The 25,281-nt window shown below is 48.8% G+C and overlaps 1 protein-coding gene and 1 long non-coding RNA gene across 3 annotated transcripts in view; one reads left to right on the forward strand and one right to left on the reverse strand.

Annotated features, from left to right (window-relative positions):
- Nucleotides 1-25,281, forward strand: part of LOC135907646 (chymotrypsin-2-like) — a 58,780-nt gene that overhangs the window by 17,908 nt on the left and 15,591 nt on the right. For both annotated transcript variants that reach the window (XM_065439342.2, XM_065439341.2), the window contains exons 4-5: nucleotides 4,691-4,797; nucleotides 21,723-21,864. In XM_065439342.2, the coding sequence (XP_065295414.1) occupies nucleotides 4,691-4,797; nucleotides 21,723-21,864 (249 nt within the window). The remainder of the gene's footprint in view (nucleotides 1-4,690; nucleotides 4,798-21,722; nucleotides 21,865-25,281) is intronic.
- Nucleotides 20,248-25,281, reverse strand: part of LOC135907649 (uncharacterized) — a 104,920-nt gene continuing 99,886 nt past the window's right edge. Inside the window, exon 3 of the long non-coding RNA XR_010566082.1 lies at nucleotides 20,248-20,301. This is a non-coding gene — a long non-coding RNA (uncharacterized lncRNA). The remainder of the gene's footprint in view (nucleotides 20,302-25,281) is intronic.

The following is a 25,281-nucleotide window of genomic DNA, read 5'->3' on the forward strand; positions in this document are numbered from 1 at the left end:
GCTACAGCTTAACAATATCGTGGAGTAGAAATATCATCATCATCATCGTCGTCGTCGTCGTCATCGTCATGTTTTGTGTACACTGCAGGACGAAGCCCTCTCCTTGCGATCTGCAAATACCCCTGTCCCGCGTCAACCGGTTTTAGCTTGCGCCTGCAAATTTACTAAGCTCATTACCCAACCAAGTTTTCTGCCATCCTCGACAGCACTTCCCTTCTCTTGGCACCTATTCTGTAACTCTAACGGTACACCGGTTATCCATCCCACGCAGTACATGGCCTGCCCAGCTTCATTTTTATGTTAATCTCAATTCGAATATCGGCGATGCCCATTTGTTCTATGATCTATGCCGCTCTTTTCGTGTCTCTCAGTGTTACGCTTAGCGTTCTTTGTTCCATCGCTCTTTGCGCGGTTTTCAACTTGTTCTCGAGCTTCTTTGTCAAACAGGACTTATTGCCCCATATGTTAGCACGAGTAGAATGCATTGACTGTGCACCTTTCTTTTATATGATAGCGGCGGCTCCCAGTTAGGATCTGGCAATGTCGGCCGCATGCAATCCAACCCATTTTTATTCCTCTGTAAATTTTCTTCCATTGATCTTGGTTCCCTGTGAGTATTAGACTTAGGTAAAAGTACTCCTTCGCGGACTCTAGAGGCTCACTGACCATTTTGATCTCTTCTTCCTTTGCCATGCTATTAGACATTGTCTTTGTTCTTCTGCATATTATTCTTTAACAACACTCTTACACTTTCTCCTTCAAGGACCTCAATATTTTGTATTAATTCTTCCCCACTGTTGCTGAACAGGACAATGCCATCTGCAAGCCAAATGGTGCCGAGTTATTCGCCGTTGTTCCTCACTCCTAAGCCTTCTCAGTTAAGCACACGGAACATAAGAAGAAACGGTGGTGGAGCAAGCAATGGCCTGAAAACTTGTAGCTGTAACATTCAATATAGGAAAGAGAACATGACTTACAAAAGCGCTAAAATGTTGTAGCTGAAATCTTGGGAGTTTGCGGAACGGTGTGTTAACTGGGCGGAATGCGTAATGGACAGAGGCGACGATCGGTTGCTTATTAGAGCTACAGAGCGGATGGTCAGTGAAGCGGTGAGACACAGTAGAGGGCAGAGGAGGATAAATTCAGTATCAGAATGTGTTCACTTCATTCATGTCCGCAGTGGGGTAGGAGTTACAAGAGATGTATATATAGAAGGAAGTCTCGTAGGGGGAGGCTGAGTTCAGCCCTGCTAAGCCTGATGCCAAATATATTTAAGAACAGAGCAATGACGAAACATGAAAAAATACAACTATAAGATGCCGTAAGGTATCGTAACGTTAGAATGATCAAAAAACAACTCGTGGTTGTGAATAAATTGTTAAAAAAAATTACCGACGATTACGTTACTTTCTAATGCGAAATTTGAGCGCAGCAAATAAGCTGTTTCACCTTTTCGATAGATTGAGGCAAAGAAATCGAGCAACACATGTATGCGCTATCACAGAATTTTTTTTTTTATTTTTCACACGTATTCCTTTAACAAAGACTCCATTAACAGTTCTTGACAGTCATGAAGGAAGCTTTGTGGTCGGAGAAATAGACTGATATATGTTCGACTTGGTACACCAATGCTTGATTCTCAAAGACGAGATCTATACAAGTGCCTCGCGAGGTTGTCACAGCCGTGGGACGCGTTACGAGCGAGAGGAACGGGATGTTCTCCCGCATAAGTGTTAGGAAATTGCTGTTTGTCTTTATGTCAACATTAAAGTCCCCCACTACTAACATCGGTGTGGATCGATGGACGGTTAATGCGAGTTGCAGGAAGTGCACGACGTCTTTCGTGAGTGCGGTAGCGGACTCACGAAAGCGGTATCAGTCGGTCGCTGCTAGCGCTGGGGGGATGAAAGGGGGGCGGAGCTGGTTATGAGGCCGACGACAACGCGAAACCCAGGAACGGACGCCAAAGAGCCATTTGTGTAGCCAGCCCTCCTCCACAGTCTCTCCTCCTCCCTTCCATCATCCTCCCTCGCCCGGAGAGCCGACAGCGCGCATGCGCGGCGGTGGAGCAGCGGCGCATGCGCGGCGGCGGAGCGCGGCGGCGGAGGCGAGCTGGTTACGAGGCCGACGCCGACGACGACGACGCCGACGACGACGCGAAACCCAGGAACGGACGCCAAAGAGCTGCGCTCTAAAAAGAAAAAAAAGGGGAATCGGCATGTGGATTATACCATAGGCGAAGCTTGTCGGAGCTCGAGATTTTTACGACGAAATACACGTGCGTTTCCACAACAAACCCGGGAGCTACTGTATAAATCATATGTAAGATCTGCGCTCGAATACGCATGCCCTGTGTGGGATCCTTCATCAGTAACCAACAAAGAAAAACTAGAAAAGGTTCAGTCCATGGCGGCAAGATATGCACTAGATATAGCAATGTATGACAGGCAGATTAGTGCAACTAAATCTAAGGCAATGCTAAACTGGCAATCTCTTCAGCACCGAAGAGCGTCGTTTCGACTTAAGCTTTTGCACACCATATATAACTCTCAAACTCGAATTCCGCGTGACGTGTACATAAGCCAGCCTCACTACACATCAGCACGCAAAGATCATGAGCAGAAGATAAGAGAATACAAATGTTATACATCGGCCTTTAGCAGCTCATTTTTCCCAAGGACCATCAATCAGAGGAACCGACTTCCTTCCTCAAATGTGGGAATTTCTTGTCCTAACAAGTTCTTTTCTGCATTAAAAGCAATAGAATCTTTTGATCCCTAAGGCTTGGTAAATATCCCGCGTAAGCCTAGCAATCATGACCTATAAACAATCCCAGCTGCAAATGACATTTTCTTTTAGTGCCTCTCTTTTCTTTTTCTCCTTTTTTTTTCTTTTTTTTTCACTTTGTCGCATTGTATTTTAATCACTGCATTGTTTTTTTCCAACTTATTATTCGATTTGTTTCTTTTTTTGCTTTTTCATTTGAGTCTCTGTAATCATTGTGCTTTATGTACTCTATTTTTTTCTTTTTTTTTTCAAATGTGACATGTGACATCTGCAACGTGCCTGTTTCCGATATGGCTGTGTGCAACTTAGCTGTGTGCTTTTCTTTTTTTTTCTTTTTTTTCGGCCTATAATATTGTGTTGTTGACTTCCAGAAATTTATGTAAACCTGCAATTTTGATGCTTGTTTTTCATCTGTACCTCCCCCCACTGTAATGCCTGAATGGGCGCTGTGGGTACCAAATAAATAAATAAATAAATAAATAAATAAATAATAAAATGAAGTGTGCGGTGGGTTGACCAAGTTTGTTACAGCCAGGTGGATTTCTCCGAGCGAAGGCAGAGGTAACATGATCGTCACCTCGTAAAGCCTTCATCCCGCCACGGGGAATTAAACAACCTAATAATTATGACGCCTGTGCGTGCGCGCAATTTACACCCCAGGTTACCTTTGAAAGCTCCACACCGTTTCTTTGCTCAGCGTCCCACAGATGTTGCCGGTTACACGTAACCTCTTGGCGTTCAGCATATCAATTGTTGTGGACATTTTTAGAGCGCAGCTCTTTGGCGTCCGTTCCTGGGTTTCGCGTCGTCGTCGTCGTCGGCGTCGTCGTCGTCGGCGTTGTCGTCGGCCTCGTAACCAGCTCGCCGACGAATCTGCTGCTCCGCCGCCGCGCATGCGCGCTGTCGGCTCTCCGGGCGAGGGAGGATGATGGAAGGGAGAAGGAGAGACTGTGGAGGAGGGCTGGCTACACAAATGGCTCTTTGGCGTCCGTTCCTGGGTTTCGCGTCGTCGTCGGCGTTGTCGTCGGCCTCGTAACCAGCTCGCCGACGAATCTGCTCCGCCGCCGCGCATGCGCGCTGTCGGCTCTCCGGGCGAGGGAGGATGATGGAAGGGAGGAGGAGAGACTGTGGAGGAGGGCTGGCTACACAAATGGCTCTTTGGCGTCCGTTCCTGGGTTTCGCGTCGTCGTCGGCGTTATCGTCGGCCTCGTAACCAGCTCCGCCCCCCTTTCATCCCCCCAGCGCTAGCAGCGACCGACTGATACCGCTTTCGTGAGTCCGCTACCGCACTCACGAAAGACGTCGTGCACTTCCTGCAACTCGCATTAACCGTCCATCGGTCCACACCGATGTTAGTAGTGGGGACTTTAATGTTGACATAAAGACAAACACCAATTTCCTAACACTTATGCGGGAGAACATCCCGTTCCTCTCGCTCGTAACGCGTCCCACGGCTGTGACAACCTCGCGAGGCACTTGTATAGATCTCGTCTTTGAGAATCAAGCATTGGTGTACCAAGTCGAACATATATCAGTCTATTTCTCCGACCACAAAGCTTCCTTCATGACTGTCAAGAACTGTTAGTGGAGTCTTTGTTAAAGGAATACGTGTGAAAAATAAAAAAAAATTCTGTGATAGCGCATACATGTGTTGCTCGATTTCTTTGCCTCAATCTATCGAAAAGGTGAAACAGCTTATTTGCTGCGCTCAAATTTCGCATTAGGAAATAACGTAATCGTCGGTAATTTTTTCACAACCGTTCGATGGTCAGTGCAATGTTCCCCGCTAGACTATAGCTAAACTGTGATGGAACAAACGGCCTATAACTAAATGAACAGATGATTAATTGCATTCTTGTGCTTTTAGGCTAAAAAAAGACGTCTGGTCTTTTTCCTCCGTCAGGTTGCAGTTTTCAGCAAGAAAGAATCGCCGAACGAGTTTTTATTGTGCGGTGGAAGCATAATCACAAGGAACGTTATTCTGACGGCAGCGCATTGTGTGATGAAAAAGTGAGTCATTTCAAAGCCTCTACGCTTCAGAGGCGCTGCTTGTTTTTTTCTGGGCAGGGGCCTGCAGGTACATAATACACTAGTCTGACAGAATACCTGTGGCCAATTTATATCTACCTCTCAATTAGGAGTGACCCGTTTTCAAAAGACGGGTCCAATGAAGGATAGTTCCATTAGGGATGGGCAGCTATATTATTTCTTTCGGCAATGCAATGACACGCAAAACTTCTACTAATGGAATAGGCAATATCGTTGTAAAATATTTATGAAGGTGCAGCGCAGTGAAAGCTAAAAGGGAATGAAGGATTTCCCCAAAATTAACTTGTCGAATACAGATTTTCACGGACGTTTTTTTTTTCTGCACTCTACAGAACTCTTGAGGTGTTTGGGTTCAGTGCAGATGCCTGGACGCCGCTCTGAGCCTCCTATTTACTCAAGAGCTTCAAATATGGTGTCACGCTGCGCTCCGGTTTGCCTTGCTTGATCTATGGCAGTCACTTTGCTTATGTGTTTACGTCCTGTTTTGGTTCGATGGCCCATGTTTACCACCACTGTCTAATGGAAGACAGTAACATAGAAGGATAGGGGGTGAGGGCATATAGGCACGGATGGACGGATAGGCAGATAGGTGTAGCGAGACAGAAAAACAGGCAAAGTAAAATAAATCAAACAAATTTTGGGGATTCACTTGCCAATACCACAATACTACTATTAGGCATCCTTCAGTGGGGCACTCTAGATTAATTTGCACCCTCTGGGTTTCCCTAACGTGTTCCCAATGCACGGTACACCGCGTATCTGCATCTTTCTCCCGGGTGCACAGCGAAGCAGGTAATTAACACATAGCGCAAACAAGCCGTGAAGCGACATACTGCCCCCCTCCCCTCTCCTTCAATAAAAGAAATCTTGCGGAACGTACCTACGATGACTATGTGAACTGTGCAATTAACCGAAACTGGTCATATATGAGACGTGTACTACCGGTGAACTGCTTCGCGGTTCCCTCTGGCCATGCCGAGCCTTCTTGTGGCGCCGACGAGAGAACCGTGCGTAACCTCTGCCACATACACAATCACCCAGGTTGACATCAAACAGGTTAACTGAAGAGTGGCCCACACTTGCAGTTGCACATAAATGGTGTCGAGAGGTTCACTGAAGAGTGGCACATACCCATGCGAACGGGCGGCGTTTTAGACCGCGCTACTCTGGGGATCCTTGTCGTACCGTCGTCATGATGCTCCCGTGGTCTTCCTACTATCCTCTTTTCATCTTCTTCATTCCATCCTCGTCTTACTGCCGTCGTCACGCGGCCATGGTCATTAAGTCGTTGTCGCGTCAATCGTTGTCATAAACTCACTCGTCATCCCATTGTCATCTTGCTGCCGTACTTCACGCTCTCCTCTTTAAACCATTGTCACCACTTCAGAACCGCCATAATGCCATTGTGGTCATACCACCTTCCACTGCGTCACTATATGCTTAGGGATCCGGCGGGTACTCGAGCATCTCAGAGGACCGTAGCAGTTTCCTTAGGAACGCTATAAAATATTCGTCGCACTGACACATAACGAAGGAAACAGGCTCTTCAAGTACCCAAGCAATATCGGAAGCGAAAACGTCGAGGGCGAACATAGCTAACACTTAATCATTCGCGTTACGCACTCGTAAGCATTCTGTGAGTTCTTTCTTTTTTTTAAGAAGCACTGCATTCGCAAACGGCCGACGTTTTTTGGTGCGATAGCTAGATAGCCAGAATGAAAACTGGAGTTCTAAGCAGGACGCCTCGCCTTTCTAGCTCACTTAAGTTTGCTCAACGGCAGTCACTGAACAAAGACATCGCAGTCGGCGCTAAAGCAGTAGAAAGAAAAGCGCCGGTACCTATCTCATGATGGCAGTCGATGGTAGTGCATGCGTATATATAGCGACTCAACGTTTGCCACTGTCGGAACGAGTTATGTATGAGACGTGTATACTGCAGTCGGACTCTTCTGTGTTTCCCTAAGAACGCTCAGTGCCACCAAGCGCATCTGCCGCGAAGCCTGCGCATGGCCTCCGAAATCCGTGACGCGTCGGTGGGTGCGAGCCCCGAGAAGCGCGTCATGCGCGGTAACCAGGCGGCCATCTGGAGGAAATAAAGTTTATTGAAGACGAGAGTGAGGGGGTGGTGGGAGCCGAGATCAGGCACCTCTTTCGTCCTTATTTCTGCGCATACTGTGCCATCTAGTGGCACGGCCGAGAAATCCGCTCATGGCCTCCGAGACGAGAAACGCAACCGGTGCCTGCGAACGCTGAGAATTGTTCCCTCACTTGAGTCGCATGCTCGGTGACCCAAGTGGGTGAGATGTGCATTGAAAAGCAGCCCATACCCAGTGCAATCAAGGTGCAGCTCACTAAGGCGTTGGTGTGGAAGGCGTTGTTGGAAACGTGGCACATGTACAGTGCAATTGCGGCACCAGCCTGCTCATTCGTCGGCTTGCTGTCCTTGAGGAAACGCTGTACTTTCGTTCGATTCCACTCAGCATCGGAAAAATGCAAGGGATCGTTTTCGTCGTTCTATAGCAGCACATTCGCAGTGGCACACGCCAATTCCCTGAAGTCGGCTCCAAAGAATTTCTTTGAACAGCGGTGCCTGCCCTGCCTGCACCTCACAGTGAGTCACGTCGACACGAAAGACGTTCGTTAATGGGCGGCACGTATGTGAACAATGCCACACACTCAGCGACCCAAGCTGGTCTGATGGTCTCAAAACCTGTTACCTCAGCAAAGCAGCCCGATGCTCCACATACTCGACCACGGACTATTAGAAACTCAGGTTGGTAGGAAAACGGTTAGATACCAACATACATATGTACGTTTGTATCTAACATATACGCTATGATACCCATTTTGAGGCTGGATCATGTATTTTGAATTTTAGCAGGTATCGCTTGAAGGCCCCTTGCCTTCGCTGAGGGGGTCCGCGAGCCGCGACCAGCACGACAAAGGACCAATGGCGCAAAGAACAAAAACCGCTTTAATTTATGATAATGAAACACTCAAACAATTACCGCAGCCTCGCGCTCATTAACAGAAAAGAACAAGGCAAAGGAGCAAGCAGCAGAACAGCGAGGCAACAAAATATACAAGCCAAAGGGAGCGACGGAAGAACGGCCGTTACAAACCATCAACCAACACAATCTCTCGGGCGATAACAGTATGCATAAAGCGCAGAAAGCAAGCAAGCACCAAACCAGGCGCACGGACACAGTCCCAAAAGCGAACAACAAGAGCACTCTTGCATGCGGACACAATGCAAAAACGCTCTTCCCCCAGCTCTGCAGCACGCTCGGAAAGATACCTAGACGGGCCAGGACCCACCAGCGCCTCCCCAGGCCCGCGCCCCGAAAAAAGCCCCGAGTACAGTCTCCGCTGCCTTCATATCGGGCAGCCGCCTTCCCGGCAGTCCCCGCGCGAGTTCTTACGATACCGCAATCGATGCGCATGCTCCATGCGACGACTTCCGTTGTGGCGCGTGATTCAAAGGCTTCCCCCGTGCGCGCTGCAGAGAGGGCCAGGGCCCGACACTATGCAACAACACTATGCAACAACACTATGCAACAACACTATGCAACAACACTATGCAACAACACTATGCAACAACACTATGCAACAACACTATGCAGCAACACTATGCAGCAACACTATGCAGCAACACTATGCAGCAACACTATGTCCAACACTATGCAGCAACACTATGCAGCAACACTATGCAGCAACACTATGTCCAACACTATGTCCAACACTATGCAGCAACACTATGTCCAACACTATGTCCAACACTATGCAGCAACACTATGCAGCAACACTATGCAGCGACACTATGTCCAACACTATGTCCAACACTATGTCCAACACTATGTCCAACACTATGTCCAACACTATGGCCAACACTATGGCCAACACTATGTCCAACACTATGGCCAACACTATGGCCAACACTATGGCCAACACTATGGCCAACACTATGGCCAACACTATGGCCAACACTATGGCCAACACTATGGCCAACAGCACCATGCATCGTCCTAGTCGGGTATATCACGGCGGTTGCGAAGCAAAATGTTCGGGGGAGTTGGCACGCGATGGGCTGGCATGCTGTCTAGCGTCCTTCGGAGCTCCACATGACGGCTCCAATTGGCACGGTTAGCTGTCTGATGGGCGCTCGTAGTATGCTTTGAGGTCGTGCAAGCTTACGGGCCCTATTACTCTGCTGCCGTGTTTTTCCCGCAGTAGGTACACCAAACTAGAAATACGTTTCGCGATCACATAAGGGCCATCCCATCAAGAGCTTTGCAAGTGTCAACGAGTATCCTGCGGGTGAAATATGTGGTATTGTCTCTGATAAGTTGCGCTGGGAAACCGAAATGGGTTTATGCTTCCAACAGCCTATCCCAGATTATCTTCGAATCCAGCTTGCGCAGCGGGTACAGCTCTACCCATTTGGAGAAATGGTCAGTGACCACTAACAAGTACAGATTCCTTTTAGCTGACCTGGGGTATTTGCCCATAACATCACATGCCACAATTTCCCATGGGTATCGGCTCTCAACTGGTTGCATGAAGCCCGGTGGCTTCCCTCCCCTCGGTTTCAGGGTCTGACAGGTGGGACATGTGCGAACATATCTGAAGACATGCTTTCTCATGTGCGGCCATGTCGCGACGCGACACAACTTCACGAATGTCTTCTTGCCGTCGCTATGACCGGCGAGGCGGGTGTCATGAAAGTACTCTAGAAAAGGCTTGCGCAGCTTTCTAGGCACAACGACACGGAATGGAGACTCACCGCAATCCATATCGGCAGCAGGTATATACCGCGAGAGCAAGCCGTCGTCTGCTTGCATGTAGCAGTCGTAGTTGCCGCTACCGGAAGGGTTGGCGCCGTCCAGTGTCTTGCGTATCAAGTTGCACTGGTCGTCGCTTAGCTGGGCGTCCAGTAGCTGCTGGCGGGAGATCAGTGTTCCCCAGGCGTCCACAGGCACTGCCACAGCCAGGACTTCGGGTGCCGGCTCGCCATCCACAGAGAGTGGGGCTCGGGACAGGGCGTCAGCTACTTTGTTGAAGCTGCCTTTCCTGTATTCAACTCTGTAATATTACTTTTGAAGAGCGAGGGCCCAACGGGCTAAACGGCCGGCTGGGTTTTGTAGCTTTGACAGCCATGTCAGCGCCTGGTGGTCAGTCTGAATAGTAAACTCAGCCCCATCGAGATACATGTCAAATTTCTTTAGTGCAAATACAATTGCGAGGCACCCTTTCTCTGTTGCAGTATTGTTCCACTCTGCTCCTGTGAGAGTGTGGCTTCCAAAAGCCAGACGGTGAAGCTTCCCTTGGTGCTTCTGAAGCAAGACTGCGCCGATGCCATACTCACTTGCACAGGTCTGCACGGTGAATGGCAGGTTGAGATCGGGGAGCCGCAGACGTGCGGTATCAGCGATAGCCGATGACAGAGCCCGAAAGGATCCCTGCTCCACGTCAGTCCAGTACCAACTGAAACCTTTCCGTAAGAGCTGGTGGAGAGGCCTTGCTAGGTCAGCGCAGTTGGGGATAAAGTGGCGGTAGAAGCCCACCATGCCCAAATACCGCTGCAGGCTCTTCACGTCTGTGGGTGGTGGAAGCTGCAGTATGGCCTGGAGTTTCTCCTCCTCAGGGCGGAATGTGCCTTGCTCGACAATGAAACCTAAGAGGTTGATTCTGGTCGAAACCAGTTGAACCTTCCAAGGGTTAATGGCGACGCCTGCGTCCTGCATTCGTTGTAAAACGGTGGTTAGGTGAAGGTGATGCTCCTCCAGGGTTTTCGAGAACACTACCACGTCATCCATGTAGGCCATGGCATATTTGAATTTGGCGTCTCGAAGCACAATATTCCACGCTGAAAGGTTGCCGGCGAATTGCACAAACCGAAAGGCAATTGGACAAATTGGAACAGACCCCGATGGCAAGTGAATGCAGTGTTTGGAATATCCCAGGGGGCGATTGGAATTTGCAGGAAGCCCCTGCTGCAGTCTAAACTAGTAAAGAACTTGGCGGACCCAAGTGAATACATCACTGAATCGATTGATGGGAAGGGGTAGGAGTCTAGAACTGTGGCAGCGTTCAACCGACGGTAGTCGACGCACAACCACGCCGTGCCATCTTTCTTAGGTGCTAGTACAACTGGGAACGCCCAGGGGCTCTTAGACGGTCCTACTGCACCGGTAGCGATCATTTCGTCTAGCGAACTATCAAGAAATGCTCGCTTGTGGATGCTCAGGGGCCGCGGGTTGAAACGAATTGGGCAGGCGCATCCGGTGTCGATCCTATGAGTCAGCACATTAACGCTGCCAGGAGCTTCCGTAAACATTTCGGCAAATGGTTTAAGCGCTGTCTCGATTTTGGTCTTCTCCACTGGAGATCCTGTGAAAGACTTGCGAACAGTGAGAATACCACTACCAGTCTCGGAGACCGCAGAGATATTGGCGGTAAACAGATTTGACTGGTTCTCCTGGCTTAGTCATGAACTTGAGTGGATGTGCATGCATGCCGTACTGGTAGGTCCATTTAGAGAGATCGAGAACGATTCCTGCTTTGGCTATGAAGTTACGGCCCAAAATAACAGGAGAAGAAAGTCCTGGAAGATGCAGGAAGCGTTGCCGAAATTTTTTATCATTGATGGTAACTGTTAACCGGGCTGCTGACGTAGCCGACGCAACGTGAGCGGATGCCATGGGAAGGGTCGTGTTTACACTTCGTAACTGTAGACGTTTCGTCTCGCAGGTGCTTTTGACACGATCGCCGAAAACGGAAACAGCAGAGCCGGTGTCTAAAATAGCAGGTACTTCTATTGCAGACTAACAGGAAGAATAGGGAGGCCTTGGAAAGGCTCAAAAATACTGTCAATGCTACCGTGAGACTTATCAGGAGAATCGCCAATCGTAAACAAGGCGTCAAGGAAAAGGACTTGTGTAAGCTGGTACAGGCATTTGTGCTCAGTAGAATAGTGTATGCGACGCCTTATATGAAGATGGACGCGACGGAGAAAGGCAAGGTGGAGGCTATGATTAGAAAGGCGTATAAGGCGGCCCTTGGGTTGCCTAACAATACTTCCACCGAAAGGCTGCTGGGATTAGGGGTGCACAACACCTTGGAAGAACTGCGGGAGGCACACTTGGCGATGCAACTCAGTAGACTTTCCAAAACGACAGTAGGGAGGGTTATATTGGAAGGGATTGGCATTGGAGTTTATCGTCCAGCTGGGGACATGAAAATTCAGGTGAAGCGAGAAATGCACAAGGGCTTGTACATAAAACCTTTACCTAAAAATATGCATCCAATACATCACGAGAACCGTAGGAAGGCAAGAGCCAGAGCTTTACATGCTAAGTACGGGAAGTACAACGGGGCGGTCTACGTAGATGTCGCCGAGTATAAGAACAAGGACGCATTTGCAGGTGCGGTGGTGGATGGGCGGGGACGCTTGGTCACCTCTGGATCAGTCAAAACCCGCTCCTCAGAAACTGCAGAGGAGGCGGCGATAGCGCTAGCTATATGTAATACTGAAGCTGACCTGATTTTCAGCGACTCTAAAACAGCCATCCGAAATTTGGCGAGGGGCAGAATCTCTGTCACAGTGGCAGGATTACTAAATCGGGCCACGGGGACAGGGACTACGGAGGTGGAAATTGTCTGGGTACCGGCCCACTCTGGGAACCCTGGGAACGAGGCGGCTCACATGAATGCTCGAGGTTTCGTCAGCCGAGCAGGTGAGCCGGACGTTCCAGGGAGGTCCACGAGAAATGGGCTGGTGTCCTTTCACGACATTACTAACCATTACAAACTTGAGCGGAGAATTTACCCTCTACCGGACAAGCAATTGGTGAAGGCGCAGGAAAGCGTCTGGCGAAGATTGCAGACGAGATCTTTTTATAACCCATACGTGTTAAACAAAATCTACCCGGACGTTCAGCCGGAATGCAAATGGTGCCAGGAACTGGCCACCTATGACCACATATTATGGAGATGTAGCATAGCGCCGCCACCGGCGGATATTATGCGTGATCCTTCTCTCGAGCAGTGGGAGGCCGTGTTGGCCAGCTCAGACCCGGTCGTCCAGACCAGGGCCGTGGAGTGGGCCACCCAGGTCGCCGTCAGCCATGAGCTGATGGCCATCTAGCACGGAACCGTCCGCACATGCGTTCTGACGAAAATAAAGTGTTTCCATCCATCCATATTTGGGCCGTTCTGACCACCACCAATAGTGTTTTCTCAATCTGGGCGTCAAGAAGACTGAATGTGGCCGGCAAAGCCCTCACCATTTTCCGAGATCCTGGGCCTTTGATCTGGGGGGGGGGGGGGGGCGACACCTTTCCGGTACACCTACTACTGTTGATGCCGGTGGTGATTCGAGTGTGAGGAGCCGTTTCTTTCCCCCTCCCTGTTGCCGAGGTTGTCCGCGGCTCAGCGCCGTGGCAGCAGCATGGTGAGACGACCAAAACACCCGGCTTTTCGTAGTCTTGGAAACGCCTGCCCCCACTTGGTGCTTGACGGCCGCGTAGTCTGCATATTCCGAGGGGACATCGGGACGCAGTAGGTCGTTGGCCGGCGACTGGGAGCTGCTCACCGCGGCCGGCCCTCGTCGTTTCCCTGCTGGCGGGAGCCAGGGGGGCTCGGGCACTGGCTCTTGTAGTGGCCTCGTCCTCCACACTGGAAGCAAACTGGAATGCTGCGTGTATCTGCTGCGCCTGATTGGGCGGCAGCCGCTACAGGCCCGCTGCGGCCCCGAGTGCCTCGCGACGTTGTGGCAGGTTCCGGGACCGGAGGCTGGAAAGGTACCTGGGTGGCAAAGGTGCGGTGAGTGAATGGGTCCAGCGCCCTTGGAGGCGGTACCATATTCCCCGAGCTTGCAATCTGAGAACCGTGCCAGGCGCAAGACGGCTCGAGGGAGGCTTGAGGCGGGGGTGGAGGCTGGTAAGTTAGCACTGCCAACATCGCCGCCTGAATATCGGACGCCGCTTTAGCAAGATTGTCAAGCGAAGAGAAGGTGCGGCCCCTTTGATAAGCCTGGAAGTGTGGGTGAGCTTGCCGGATAGCCCGGGTGACTCTTTCCGTTTCGGGTGCTGAAAGATCTGAGCGCTCGTAAAGCTCCTGAAAGGACCGTACGTATTCTTGGAGGCCTTCCTCCTCCGCCTGACTACGGGCGCGAAGCTCGTCTTTCATGCGGACGACATAGTCTGGGGGGAGGAATTCTGCTCGCAGTAGCTGCTCAAAGTGCGTCCAACTTTGGAATGACTGGTGACGACGCCACCGGGCGGCGGACGCAGTCAGGGCAACGGGCAAAACGCGCTGAAGAAGAACGTCATTCGTAATGGCCTGCGCGTCGCAGTAATTTTGCATTTCCTGAAGGAAGTCCGCCACCGATTTCTTATCTGTGTGGCCTTCATATGTAGGCACAGCGAGCTGCAAACGGAAGCTGGCTGCTGGAGTTATGTTTGTCTGATGCTCGAGCAGCGTGGTCAGCTGGGCAATAATGTTGGACATATCTTGTCCGGGCGCGCCCTGGTCCTTTTTATCAGGCATCGTACTAGTGGTTTGGGGAGTATAATTTTCAACCGCGCCCCTGTCGTCTTCACGCGAACGTAGGTGCATTAAAATGCCGGCGGTGCATCTTTGGTGTTGAAAGTGGACGGAAAAGGCGGTCCGACGGAATGGTGAAGCAATGCAAGCGGTTCCGCGGAGGCAGGATGGCGCGGAATAGCGGAGCGCAAGGACAGCGAGAGGTAGAATAAAAACGTTCAGTGAGCTTACGCGGGTCAGAGCGGTTGGGTACAGATGCGGGAGCCGTGGGACCCAATGTCGGAGCGAAACAAGCAGGCCTAGGGTTAACTGCCAGCTGCCTCGAGATGGGGGCGCTTCCCTTGTTCCCGTGCACGTGGTCCCTGTGGTGCGGAAGCGTACTCCAGAAGAAACAAAAAAACGAGAAATAAGAAAACCACGTTGGGCGCCAGATGAAGGCCCCTCGCCTTCGCTCAGGGGCTCCGCGAGCCGCGACCAGCACGACAAAGGACCAATGGCGCAAAGAACAATAACCGCTTTAAATTATGATAATGAAACACTCAAACAATTACCGCAGCTTCGCGGTCAATAACAGAAAAGAACAAGGCAAAGGAGCGGGCAGCTGAACAGCGAGGCAACAAAATATACAAGCCAAAGGGAGCGACGAAAGAACGGCCGTTACAAACCATCAACCAACACAATCTCTCGGGCGATAACAGTATGCATAAAGCGCAGAAAGCAAGCAAGCACCAAACCAGGCGCACAGACACAGTCCCAAAAGCGAACAAGAGCAATCTTTCATGCGGACACAATGCAAAAACGCTCTTCCCCCAGCTCTGCAGCACGCTCGGAAAGAAACCTAGACGGGCCACGTCCCCACCACCGCCTCCACAGGCCCGCGCCCAGAAAAAAAGCCCCAAATGCAGTCTCCGCTGCCTTCTTATCGGGCAGCCGCCTTCCCGGCAGTCCCCGCGCGAGTTCTTACGATACCGCAGTCGATGCGCATGCTCCATGCGACGAGTTCCGTTGTGGCGCGTGATTCAAAGGCTTCCCCCGTGCGCGCTGCAGAGAGGGCCAAGGGCCCGACACGCTATAGAAACACTCAGGTTTACGCCTCTCGAACACCTTCCGCCCACTCATTTTAGAGCTCGTATGAATCAGTCAGCAACATTGGAACACAATTTATGAGCCCTCCCACTCTGTGAAGAAGGCCGAGCAGTGAAACTGGGGTGTGCTTTAGCTTAATCGACGCATCTGTGTATATAGGTAATAATAATAATAATAATAATAATAATAATAATAATAATAATAATAATAATAAGGTAATAATAATAATAGGCAGGATACCAGTAAACTATCGCAGGAGACGAAAGATCTGATCAAGAAACGCCAATGTATGAAAGCCTCTAACCCTACAGCTAGAATAGAACTGGCAGAACTTTCGAAGTTAATCAACAAGCGTAAGACAGCTGACATAAGGAAGTATAATATGGATAGAATTGAACATGCTCTCAGGAACGGAGGAAGCCTAAAAAAACAATGAAGAAGAAACTAGGAATTGGCAAGAATCAGATGTATGCGTTAAGAGACAAAGCCGGCAATATCATTACTAATATGGATGAGATAGTACAGGTGGCTGAGGAGTTCTATAGATATTTGTACAGTACCAGTGCCACCCACGACGATAATGGAAGAGAAAATAGTCTAGAGGAATTCGAAATCCCACAGGTAACGCCGGAAGAAGTAAAGAAAGCCTTGGGAGATATGCAAAGGGGGAAGGCAGCTGGGGAGGATCAGGTAACAGCAGATTTGTTGAAGGATGGTGGGCAGATTGTTCTAGAGAATCTGGCCACCCTGTATACGCAATGCCTCATAACGTCGAGCGTACCGGAATCTTGGAAAAATGCTAACATAATCCTAATCCATAAGAAAGGGGACGCCAAAGAGTTGAAAAATTATAGACCAATCAGCTTACTGTCCGTTGCCTACAAACTATTTACTAAGGTAATCGCAAATAGAATCAGGAATACCTTAGACTTCTGTCAAGCAAAGGACCAGGCAGGATTCCGTAAAGGCTACTCAACAATAGATCATATTCACACTATCAATCAGGTGATAGAGAAATGTGCGGAATATAACTAACCCTTATATATAGCTTTCATTGATTACGAGAAAGCATTTGATTCTGTCGAAACCTCAGCAGTCATGGAGGCATTACGGAATCAGGGTGTAGACGAGCCATATGTAAAAATACTTAAAAATATCTATAGCGGCTCCACAGCCACCATAGTCCTCCATAAAGAAAGCAACAAAATCCCAATAAAGAAAGGCGTCAGGCAGGGAGATACGATCTCTCCAATGCTATTCACAGCGTGTTTACAGGAGGTATTCAGAGACCTGGATTGGGAAGAAATGGGGATAAAAGTTAATGGAGAATACCTTAGTAACTTGCGATTCGCTGACGATATTGCCTTGCTTAGTAACTCAGGGGACCAACTGCAATGCATGCTCACTGACCTGGAGAGGCAAAGCAGAAGAGTGGGTCTAAAAATTAATCTGCAGAAAACTAAAGTAATGTTTAACAGTCTCGGAAGAGAACAGCAGTTTACAATAGGCAGCGAGGCACTGGAAGTCGTAAGGGAATACATCTACTTAGGGCAGGTAGTGACGGCGGATCCGGATCATGAGACAGAAATAATCAGAAGAATAAGAATGGGCTGGGGTGCGTTTGGCAGGCATTCTCAGATCATGAACAGCAGGTTGCCATTATCCCTCAAGAGAAAAGTGTATAATAGCTGTGTCTTACCAGTACTCACCTATGGAGCAGAAACCTGGAGGCTTACGAAAAGGGTTCTACTCAAATTGAGGACGACGCAAAGAGCTATGGAAAGGAGAATGATAGGTGTAACGTTAAGGGATAAGAAAAGAGCAGATTGGGTGAGGGAACAAATGCGAGTTAATGACATCTTAGTTGAAATCAAGAAAAAGAAATGGGCATGGGCAGGACATGTAATGAGGAGGGAAGATAACCGATGGTAATTAAGGGTTACGGACTGGATTCCAAGGGAAGGGAAGCGTAGCAGGGGACGGCAGAAAGTTAGGTGGGCGGATGAGATTAAGAAGTTTGCAGGGACGGCATGGCCACAATTAGTACATGACCGGGGTTGTTGGAGAAATATGGGAGAGGCCTTTGCCCTGCAGTGGGCGTAACCAGGCTGATGAATAATAATAATAATAATAATAATAATAATAATAATAATAATAATAATAATAATAATATGGGGCTGTGCATTTCCCTGCCGTAGAAGCCCATCTATTGACAGCAGACGTGAATTCCGCAAAATTTAGAACTACTCCGTGAACTACGCAATTATGAAAAATAGATAAAACTTAGCGTAAAGTTAAAGTCGTCTTAACGGCTAATTGTTATAAAATTTGTTTCGGGATCGATTTTATAACACAAGGGTTACAGTGGTTTTCTGTAACCATAGTCTCCACATAGACGACCATGCATTACCAGCAGACGGGAATTCTTTTACGTTCACAACTTCACTGTGAACTAACAAATTTTTGCAAGAGTGAATTTTCTTTACCTTCTCTTGTTACTTTCGTGACACAGAGTGCCTCCAAGCTGGCGTAACCAGCTTACTTGGTAGAGAAAACTTTGCTTCAGCTGTCGCCGTTTCTCCTCTTCCATCAGAGATGGGACGCCATAGACGTTGAACTTGGAGAATAGACTTTATGTACACATTATATACATTGACAGCTATTTACAGTGGGTCCAACGTATCAACTCGACATAGCCGATAGTACATAGCACCGTTCGTACGTCAAGACCCTTTGGTTACACTGGGACCGGCGCCTTAACTCGGCAGAGCCGAAAGTGCAGAGCACCTTTCTTGCGCCCGGAACCCCCGTGAGAGGTCGGGAGCCCGGTTTTAAACCTTCGGTTCCCCTCCCGAATCCCCTCACGGCAAATCACGACACCCCAGTGACCTGATTGGGTCAACTGGGCTGTCACTCATTGGGCACTCTCTCTCTCACCCTCTCCCTGCGTTCCTCGGAACATTCCGAGATATAGAGGGAGAGACAGTAACCACCAAACAACAAATAAACAAATAACATCCCAACCGTTTCGCCTCCGCGACATATATGGAAAAGTCTCCCGACACCTTGAAAAACACTTACGGGGAAACGGCCATCTGCGTCGCCCCGTCCTCGCGCCTTGACTAATCCCATCGCGCACTGCGTGCCGCAAAGGACACCCCTGCCGACGTGCGCCCGCCGATTAACAATGCCGTCTTGTGCATTGTTCGTCTCGTCCGGCGGGCCCGTAAAGCTAAGTGCACCGATGGATTTGTCTCGGTGGCGCCAGCCTACCTTTCAAGAGACTGCGCGTCGGGTCACCGATCCCTCGGGTTTTAAGCTGCCGCTTTGTACCCCCTTGGCATGACCACTGTCGCCCTAACGACGCTTTGCCCGCACGCGTGACACGTTAAAATGTCCCGATGCGTCGGCGCGGGCTATCTGCCGTCGAAGAGCCTCTCCCGCCTCATTACCAAAGCGCCCGGCTGGCTTTACTCTCGGCTAAGCCCGAAAACGGCGACCTCCCCCAATTCTAGGAAGGGAAATGACCTCTCAGCGTCCATGCCGTTTGGCAACATCCTTTACAGCAAGTAAATGAAACTCGGCGTAATTGTAGAGTCATATTGCGGCCAATCTAAGGATGATGTTTCCACGATACCTATAGTACATTAGAAGCTACAGAGCATTCGCGAGCAAGTGGAGACGAAATTTTTTCCGTGTTGATGCGACACGTAGACGGATGGACATCGACCACCGCCTGAGGGTAGCTATATACAGCTTCGCTGTAGAAAGGCACCTTTCGGATGTCCAAGTGTACGCAGAGTCTTTTTTGCATTTTGTTAATAGAACATAAAAATGCAGTGTACATTTGACTTGTTTCATCCAATGTGCACAATGATTTCGCAATGTTTTCTCTGCAGCTTAGAAATTTCAAAAACTAAATTGTGGGGGTTTTACGTGCAAAAAGCACGATCTGAATATGAGGCAAGCCATAGCGGGGCTGGAGGGGGGCACTGGGGCTCGTTAACGGGCATCCAATGAATGGTACGCCGTCATTTGCACGGCATGCGGCGCACTTATACAATCCACAACATCAATGGACCATACCCCTTTTCCCCTTGACCCAGTGAGGAGCAGCGCAGGCTAGACAGATGCTCTGCAGACCTGCCTGTCCTCTTTTCTCATTAGTAAAAATCTCCTCCTCCTGAATGCATGGCTCACGAGCGTTTTTTCAAGCAGATCTTGTATTGGCTGACAAGTGGTATTGTGGTCACGCAAAAACCTACTTGCTTTCAGAGCAAAATCAGCGGCAGGAAAAGTAGGTTTCAAGACTTACTAGCTGAGCTAGCGCCGGAACATGTTATCAGTAAGGCTTTCAGCTGCATAGGCGTGCGCTCACACCACGTGCACAACCAGTCAGAGCTTTTTCTCTTCCGCCTTGTAGGGAAAGGGCATGAAAGGGGCTTGCGCGCGCTGGCACCCCCACCGGCTCCGTTTACATTCAGTTCAATCTCGGTAAGCGGATGGGACGGCTACACGTTGTGCGTCCTCCCGAGGAGCGGGCAGCGTTCGACGAGTGGCGGCGAGAACTGGCCTGTGAAAGGGCTCGCCATCGGCACGCCGATAGGACCGTCTGAGCCCAGGCAACCCGACAGCAACGAGAAGATCTCGAGCTGAGGGAGCTGGAGGCCGAAAGAATCTGGCACCTTTACCTGTCGGTTACTTCACTGTGACGAAGGCCATGTGCACGCAGGACAAGCTTAGCTTGCCGCCGCTGTCCGGTAGTGGAAGGGTTGGTCATTTTTCTCCCATTCCGACTCCTCCGTAATGCTGCCGCAGCGGCCGGGACCGAACCTGCAGCATTGAGATCATCAGCGCAGCGTTATAGCCACTGAAGCTTAAAGATGACCGAAATATAAAGCATGACCCCGGTTTTTTGGTTGACCCGCCGGAAATACTTAAAAAAGGTCAGTGGCTACGGATGGAATTGTGTTGAAAATGTTTAAAATTAAAATTTATTTATTTTATTGTTGTGTAGCGCAGGTTCCTGGAATAAAGCGCCAAGCGGCCCGCTATTTCTTGCGGGAAGCAAATTCTAACCATGGCAGTAAATTCTTCCAAGTGAAATTAAAAATATAAAATTCAAAATGTCAAACGTTTGCGTGCATGAGCGTAGATTGTAGAGCATACGAGGGCATAGTGCAGATAATGAAGCATTCCGATATGCCATATGGCGTGTAGGAACGAAACAAAATAGGAGAGGCCCTGACGTCACATTTTTAAATCCGGAAGTATAGCCATGTTGGAGTGGCATCTATCTTTGCACCTACAATCTGGTTGCCCGAGTAGATAGGCGTGAGCTTTGAACTTGCGTTGCTACGAGCCGCCGGAAGTGTGTGCTGCTGACCAGAACAAAGCCTGCGAAACTTCTGTAGCAGTTTTAGTGAAGCAGACACGCTCCTGTGTTTTTCTCTGGCACGTCTTCAACGTGCCACAGAAATCGCGCCATGATTACTAGAGCGTGTAGGCGTCTGGCTGACCTGCACGCCGACACACCCAAACCACAACTTTAAAGCTTGCACACCACACTCCGAAGTCAGCTTGTCTCGCGAACAAAATGTGTTGCAAGACTGACACGGGCCGAAAACATCTTAACTCACTTTTCAGAGGCCTACAGCAGCAACGAGAGCTCACGAGCGCGGTTGCTATGGCAACGTTGACATTCAGCACATCAGCGCCAGTGCTCTTTTCCGAAAAAATGCCACGTGACTTCTGCCACAGTCTCTTCAACCAATGCCTCCTTTTGCTAGATGCCCGCCGCGTTGCTCGCTTTCCCATTGTAGCGGCGGTTCCGTTAGTTCAGCATAATTTCCGTGAGGCGGCGCTCGTTGCTTTTTCAACTTCCGGCGGATGTGGCAGCGGCGGCTGAATGCTTCCTCCGGGGCGTGTAAGCGGGCGTCTGCTAGCGAGCGTTATCCCGGGCCATCGAGAGGGTGACAGATGCCATGGTAATCTCGGAGGCCGCAGCATGTGATCTAAGTTGCAGGCGTTCGCCGTGAGAGGCGCTTGCTGCCTTTTCGCGGAGACAAAAGAAGTGAGAGGGTACGGAACCAAGCTTACGGGACAACGTGGTAAAGTAAAGGAGGCATTGCTTCAACCTATCCCGGCTAGCCAGGACCACTCGTGCGCTTTCTTTTCTCCATGGCGTATGGCAAAAAGTGCACTTGCTGGATGTGCTGTTTTCGTGTGATATGTTGACGCATGTTCTTTTACAGAGGCCGGTACAGGGCACAGGTAAACGTGATGTACAACTTCACGCTGGATGGCGAATTCACTGGAGTGCGCGCTCATAAGATTATCGCGCACCCAAGATATGTAAAACGACGGGAGATCGTGCATGACGTGGCACTTGTGAAAGTAAGTCATCATTTCTGATTACTGATTACTGAATTTATACGACAGAGCAGGCTTCAATATACAGGATTTATCACTGTCAGAATTTAAAACCCTATTGCTTTCACTTCAGAGCACGTTTGTTAATGATTAATAATGTGTGTTATGTTCCTCTTTTTTTGTCTGTTATCAAGTGTATATCATTTATTTATTACAATGCCACAGTGTGTTTTGCATTGTTATTGTGGAAAAATTTCACTGTTCTTTATTATAGTATCTAATTGCATTGTTTTATGGCCACTAGATAAATGTAATTTATATGGCGCTTGATGTGTAACCCCATGCAGCCATATTGTGCCTAAGGGGGTGAGGTTACCTCAAGCCGCGTCTGTGCGGCTTTTTTCCCTCATCCACCTCCATTTACCACTCCTCTGTACATGTGTGTATGTAAATGGAAATAAATAAATATACACTATTTGCGATAATGCAAGTATTTTAGCAGTAGCAAAGCGTGGAAATGTCCATGCATTAACCCATTAGGGACCAGTTTCTTTTTTTTCTTGCTATCTTGAAATAAATTTAATATATTAAGTTACCTTTATATAAATAATTCACATGCAAAAAATTATTACTCTTGCCTAATTAGTTTTTGAAATATAGCCCGTGATCATATGGTCACGCTGGGCCCTTACGCTACATCAAAATACGCGAAGTGAAAAACATTTATTTCAAGCCATGAAACGCCACAAAAAGCATACATAGCGAATAGTCGAGCACTTATTTAGTGTGATATGGTTTAAATCATGGAATACACATGCCGACGTCATACTTTATGCGTTCTGGGTGCACCGCGTTGTTGCAATTATCTCATGCACACCTCCACCTCTTGTCATTAGGTATTGGCGCAACAAAGTGGGCTACTTCGTCATACCCTGTACCAGTCAGAACATCACCAGTCTTTGGGATCCTGCATTGACCAGGCCCTCTGGGCTTATTGTCCCATCGCATCAGGTAGCTTTGTGCAATTTGCCTGCGGAATTCCTTGTGCGTGACGTTGAACCCTGTGCTACGAATTAGCGTCCAAGTGTTACTGATAGATACATCACAAAGTCAAGTGAAAATCGGCCACAACCACTTTTTGCCATGGATTGCAAACCTGTAGGCACCTACATTTGCATCCATCTGGTCCGTACCTCCCATAAATCTTGCACTGAGCAACAGTATTTGGACGAACCTCCTTGATTCGATTCTTTTGAACACGAGAGTACCTGTCTGCAGATGACATTGACTCTACGCCTTGAATGGTGCTTATGATCGTTACTACAGAATTGTCCATCCAGCGGACAACAATTATCCCATTGTCGCTCAGCACGGGCTCTTCGTGCTTGCGAGGTTGGCGCTTGACCAGTTCTGGTCCAGCGATAGGGCATTCTTTCTGAACACGGTTCTGCTTCACTGTGCCCGTGCCTTCGTAGCCCTGTGCCTTGAGATGCCTGAGTAGCTGCATGCTTGTGAATAAATTATCAAAATAGAAAAAAAGGAAGGTTGTGCGTCTCTGCTGCGAGTTCACCCCGCATTCGAAGAAGTGGCGCCGCTGCTTTCCCGAAGTTCTTTTCATATTTTTAGACGTTCCGAGACCCCCTGCTTGCCTTGATACCCTTTGAGGTTTACAAGGTATCCGTTCTTGGCATTTAGCCGCCATACTATATGCCCGAAGCGGATAGGCTTTCCGCGTATGAACTGTTTCCAGTCATGACGACCATAATACTAAATCATACTTTCGTCATAGCTCAGGTGACGCACAAGTTGAAAGTGCTCTAGAAATCTTGTTTTCAATAGTGCCATCAATGGGCGCAACTTTGCCAAATTGTCACTTAGTGTTATGCTTGTATTTCACTCCGTGCAGGAATCACATTATCTTTATGAAGTGGTTGCACATATCCGTGCCGCTGTCCCGATAGCACTTTTTCTCTGGCAAGCGGTTATAGCCGGAAAAAACAAGTACTCCAAGAAAACTTATCTTAACTCTTCTTTGGTAACCTTTGGATCAGGCATATCCAAAATAACGTTTCTTGTTTGTACGACTAACAGCTCCACGACGGCTTCGTTAAAAAGACTTCGAACAACTCAACAGCTGAAAAGTCACTTTAAGCAGCAAAGTTTGGGTCGGGAAATATGCCAAGGCATTTCTGGAGATCACCCTTCGTCCACTTAGAAGCAGTGGATAATTTCGCAGGAATGGCCGCATGAACTGCAGCAGAAGACACCTCTGATATTCCGTCACTTTGCCCGCCGGGGTCGTTGTGGTCAGACTCGCATCCACCAATGCTGCGTCCGTCGGAGAAAACAGCTTCAGCGCCGGCTCATAGCTGCCGCCCGCTTAGATTGTCAATAAGCCTGTCTGAGTCTTCATCGGCCGAGTGTTCACCCAAATAGGTGCTAGCCTATATCGGCCTGCCAGATCTGGCAGCTCGATTTAAATTACTGACACATCGTCAGCTTCCTCTTCGAGTATCTTCGCTATTTCTTCCAACATCTACCTATTCAGACAATAAAATGAAAAATAACCACTATAGGAACGCGCCAGCAGCCGTGCAAGAGATGAGAATGCAGTTTGAAAAAAAAAGAAAGTTCGGTATCCTAAAGGCCCAGCGTTTCTATATGGCAACGCACAAGATAACGTAGAAGGGTTGAAATCTGGGCCAGTTGGTACATACAGTAGGTGGTACAGTCGTTGTGTCGTGAACTTCTCCTCTAGTCCTTTGTGTTTTTGACTGGTTTTTCCGTTCAAGATAACGTACTCGTTCATGGATAAATCAAACATAATTCTTTCCGAAATGCTCATCGGAGGTCACATATTCAAAGAGCATTATGGGGGTAACGATATCCAACAATTGCTTAAGCAAGTAGTGAAGAAAAAAAACACTTAACCTTTGGAGCGATGCATCGCGACGCTACTCGCATAGCAACACTTATTCCCGCCTTTGCGAGGGGCTCCCACAAAACGACTGACAGCTGCTCACACTTGGTATCCATAAAGGGGACTCTAATCTGTCAATCGGCATGTCAAAAGTGATTTTGGTGCCGTTTCGTTAATCTTAATTATTTGAAATCCACTGTGCAGACTAACGTGACCATATGGTCACGCTGGTCCTTAATGGGTTAAGAAATGCTGTAGCCGTTTCGTAATTATTCATTCAGTATATCTAACTATTCCGCATGAAGGTTCACATGGCTTTATGTACCAAAGGCGCACAATGAACAGTGCGGTGCTTTCGGTGCTTCCGAAATACGATGCTAACCAAATATTTCGCAACTTCGAGCTAATAAAGTCTGCTTTCTGCTTTCGGGATGCTTAACAATGTATCCGAAACTATCACAGCTGAAGTAAGGGCAAATGCTTTCAGAGAAATGCAGTAACAAAATGGTAGACAGAAGCTG

This window comes from Dermacentor albipictus, chromosome 10, assembly GCF_038994185.2.
Source record: "Dermacentor albipictus isolate Rhodes 1998 colony chromosome 10, USDA_Dalb.pri_finalv2, whole genome shotgun sequence".
NCBI classification, from domain to species: Eukaryota; Metazoa; Arthropoda; class Arachnida; order Ixodida; family Ixodidae; genus Dermacentor; species Dermacentor albipictus.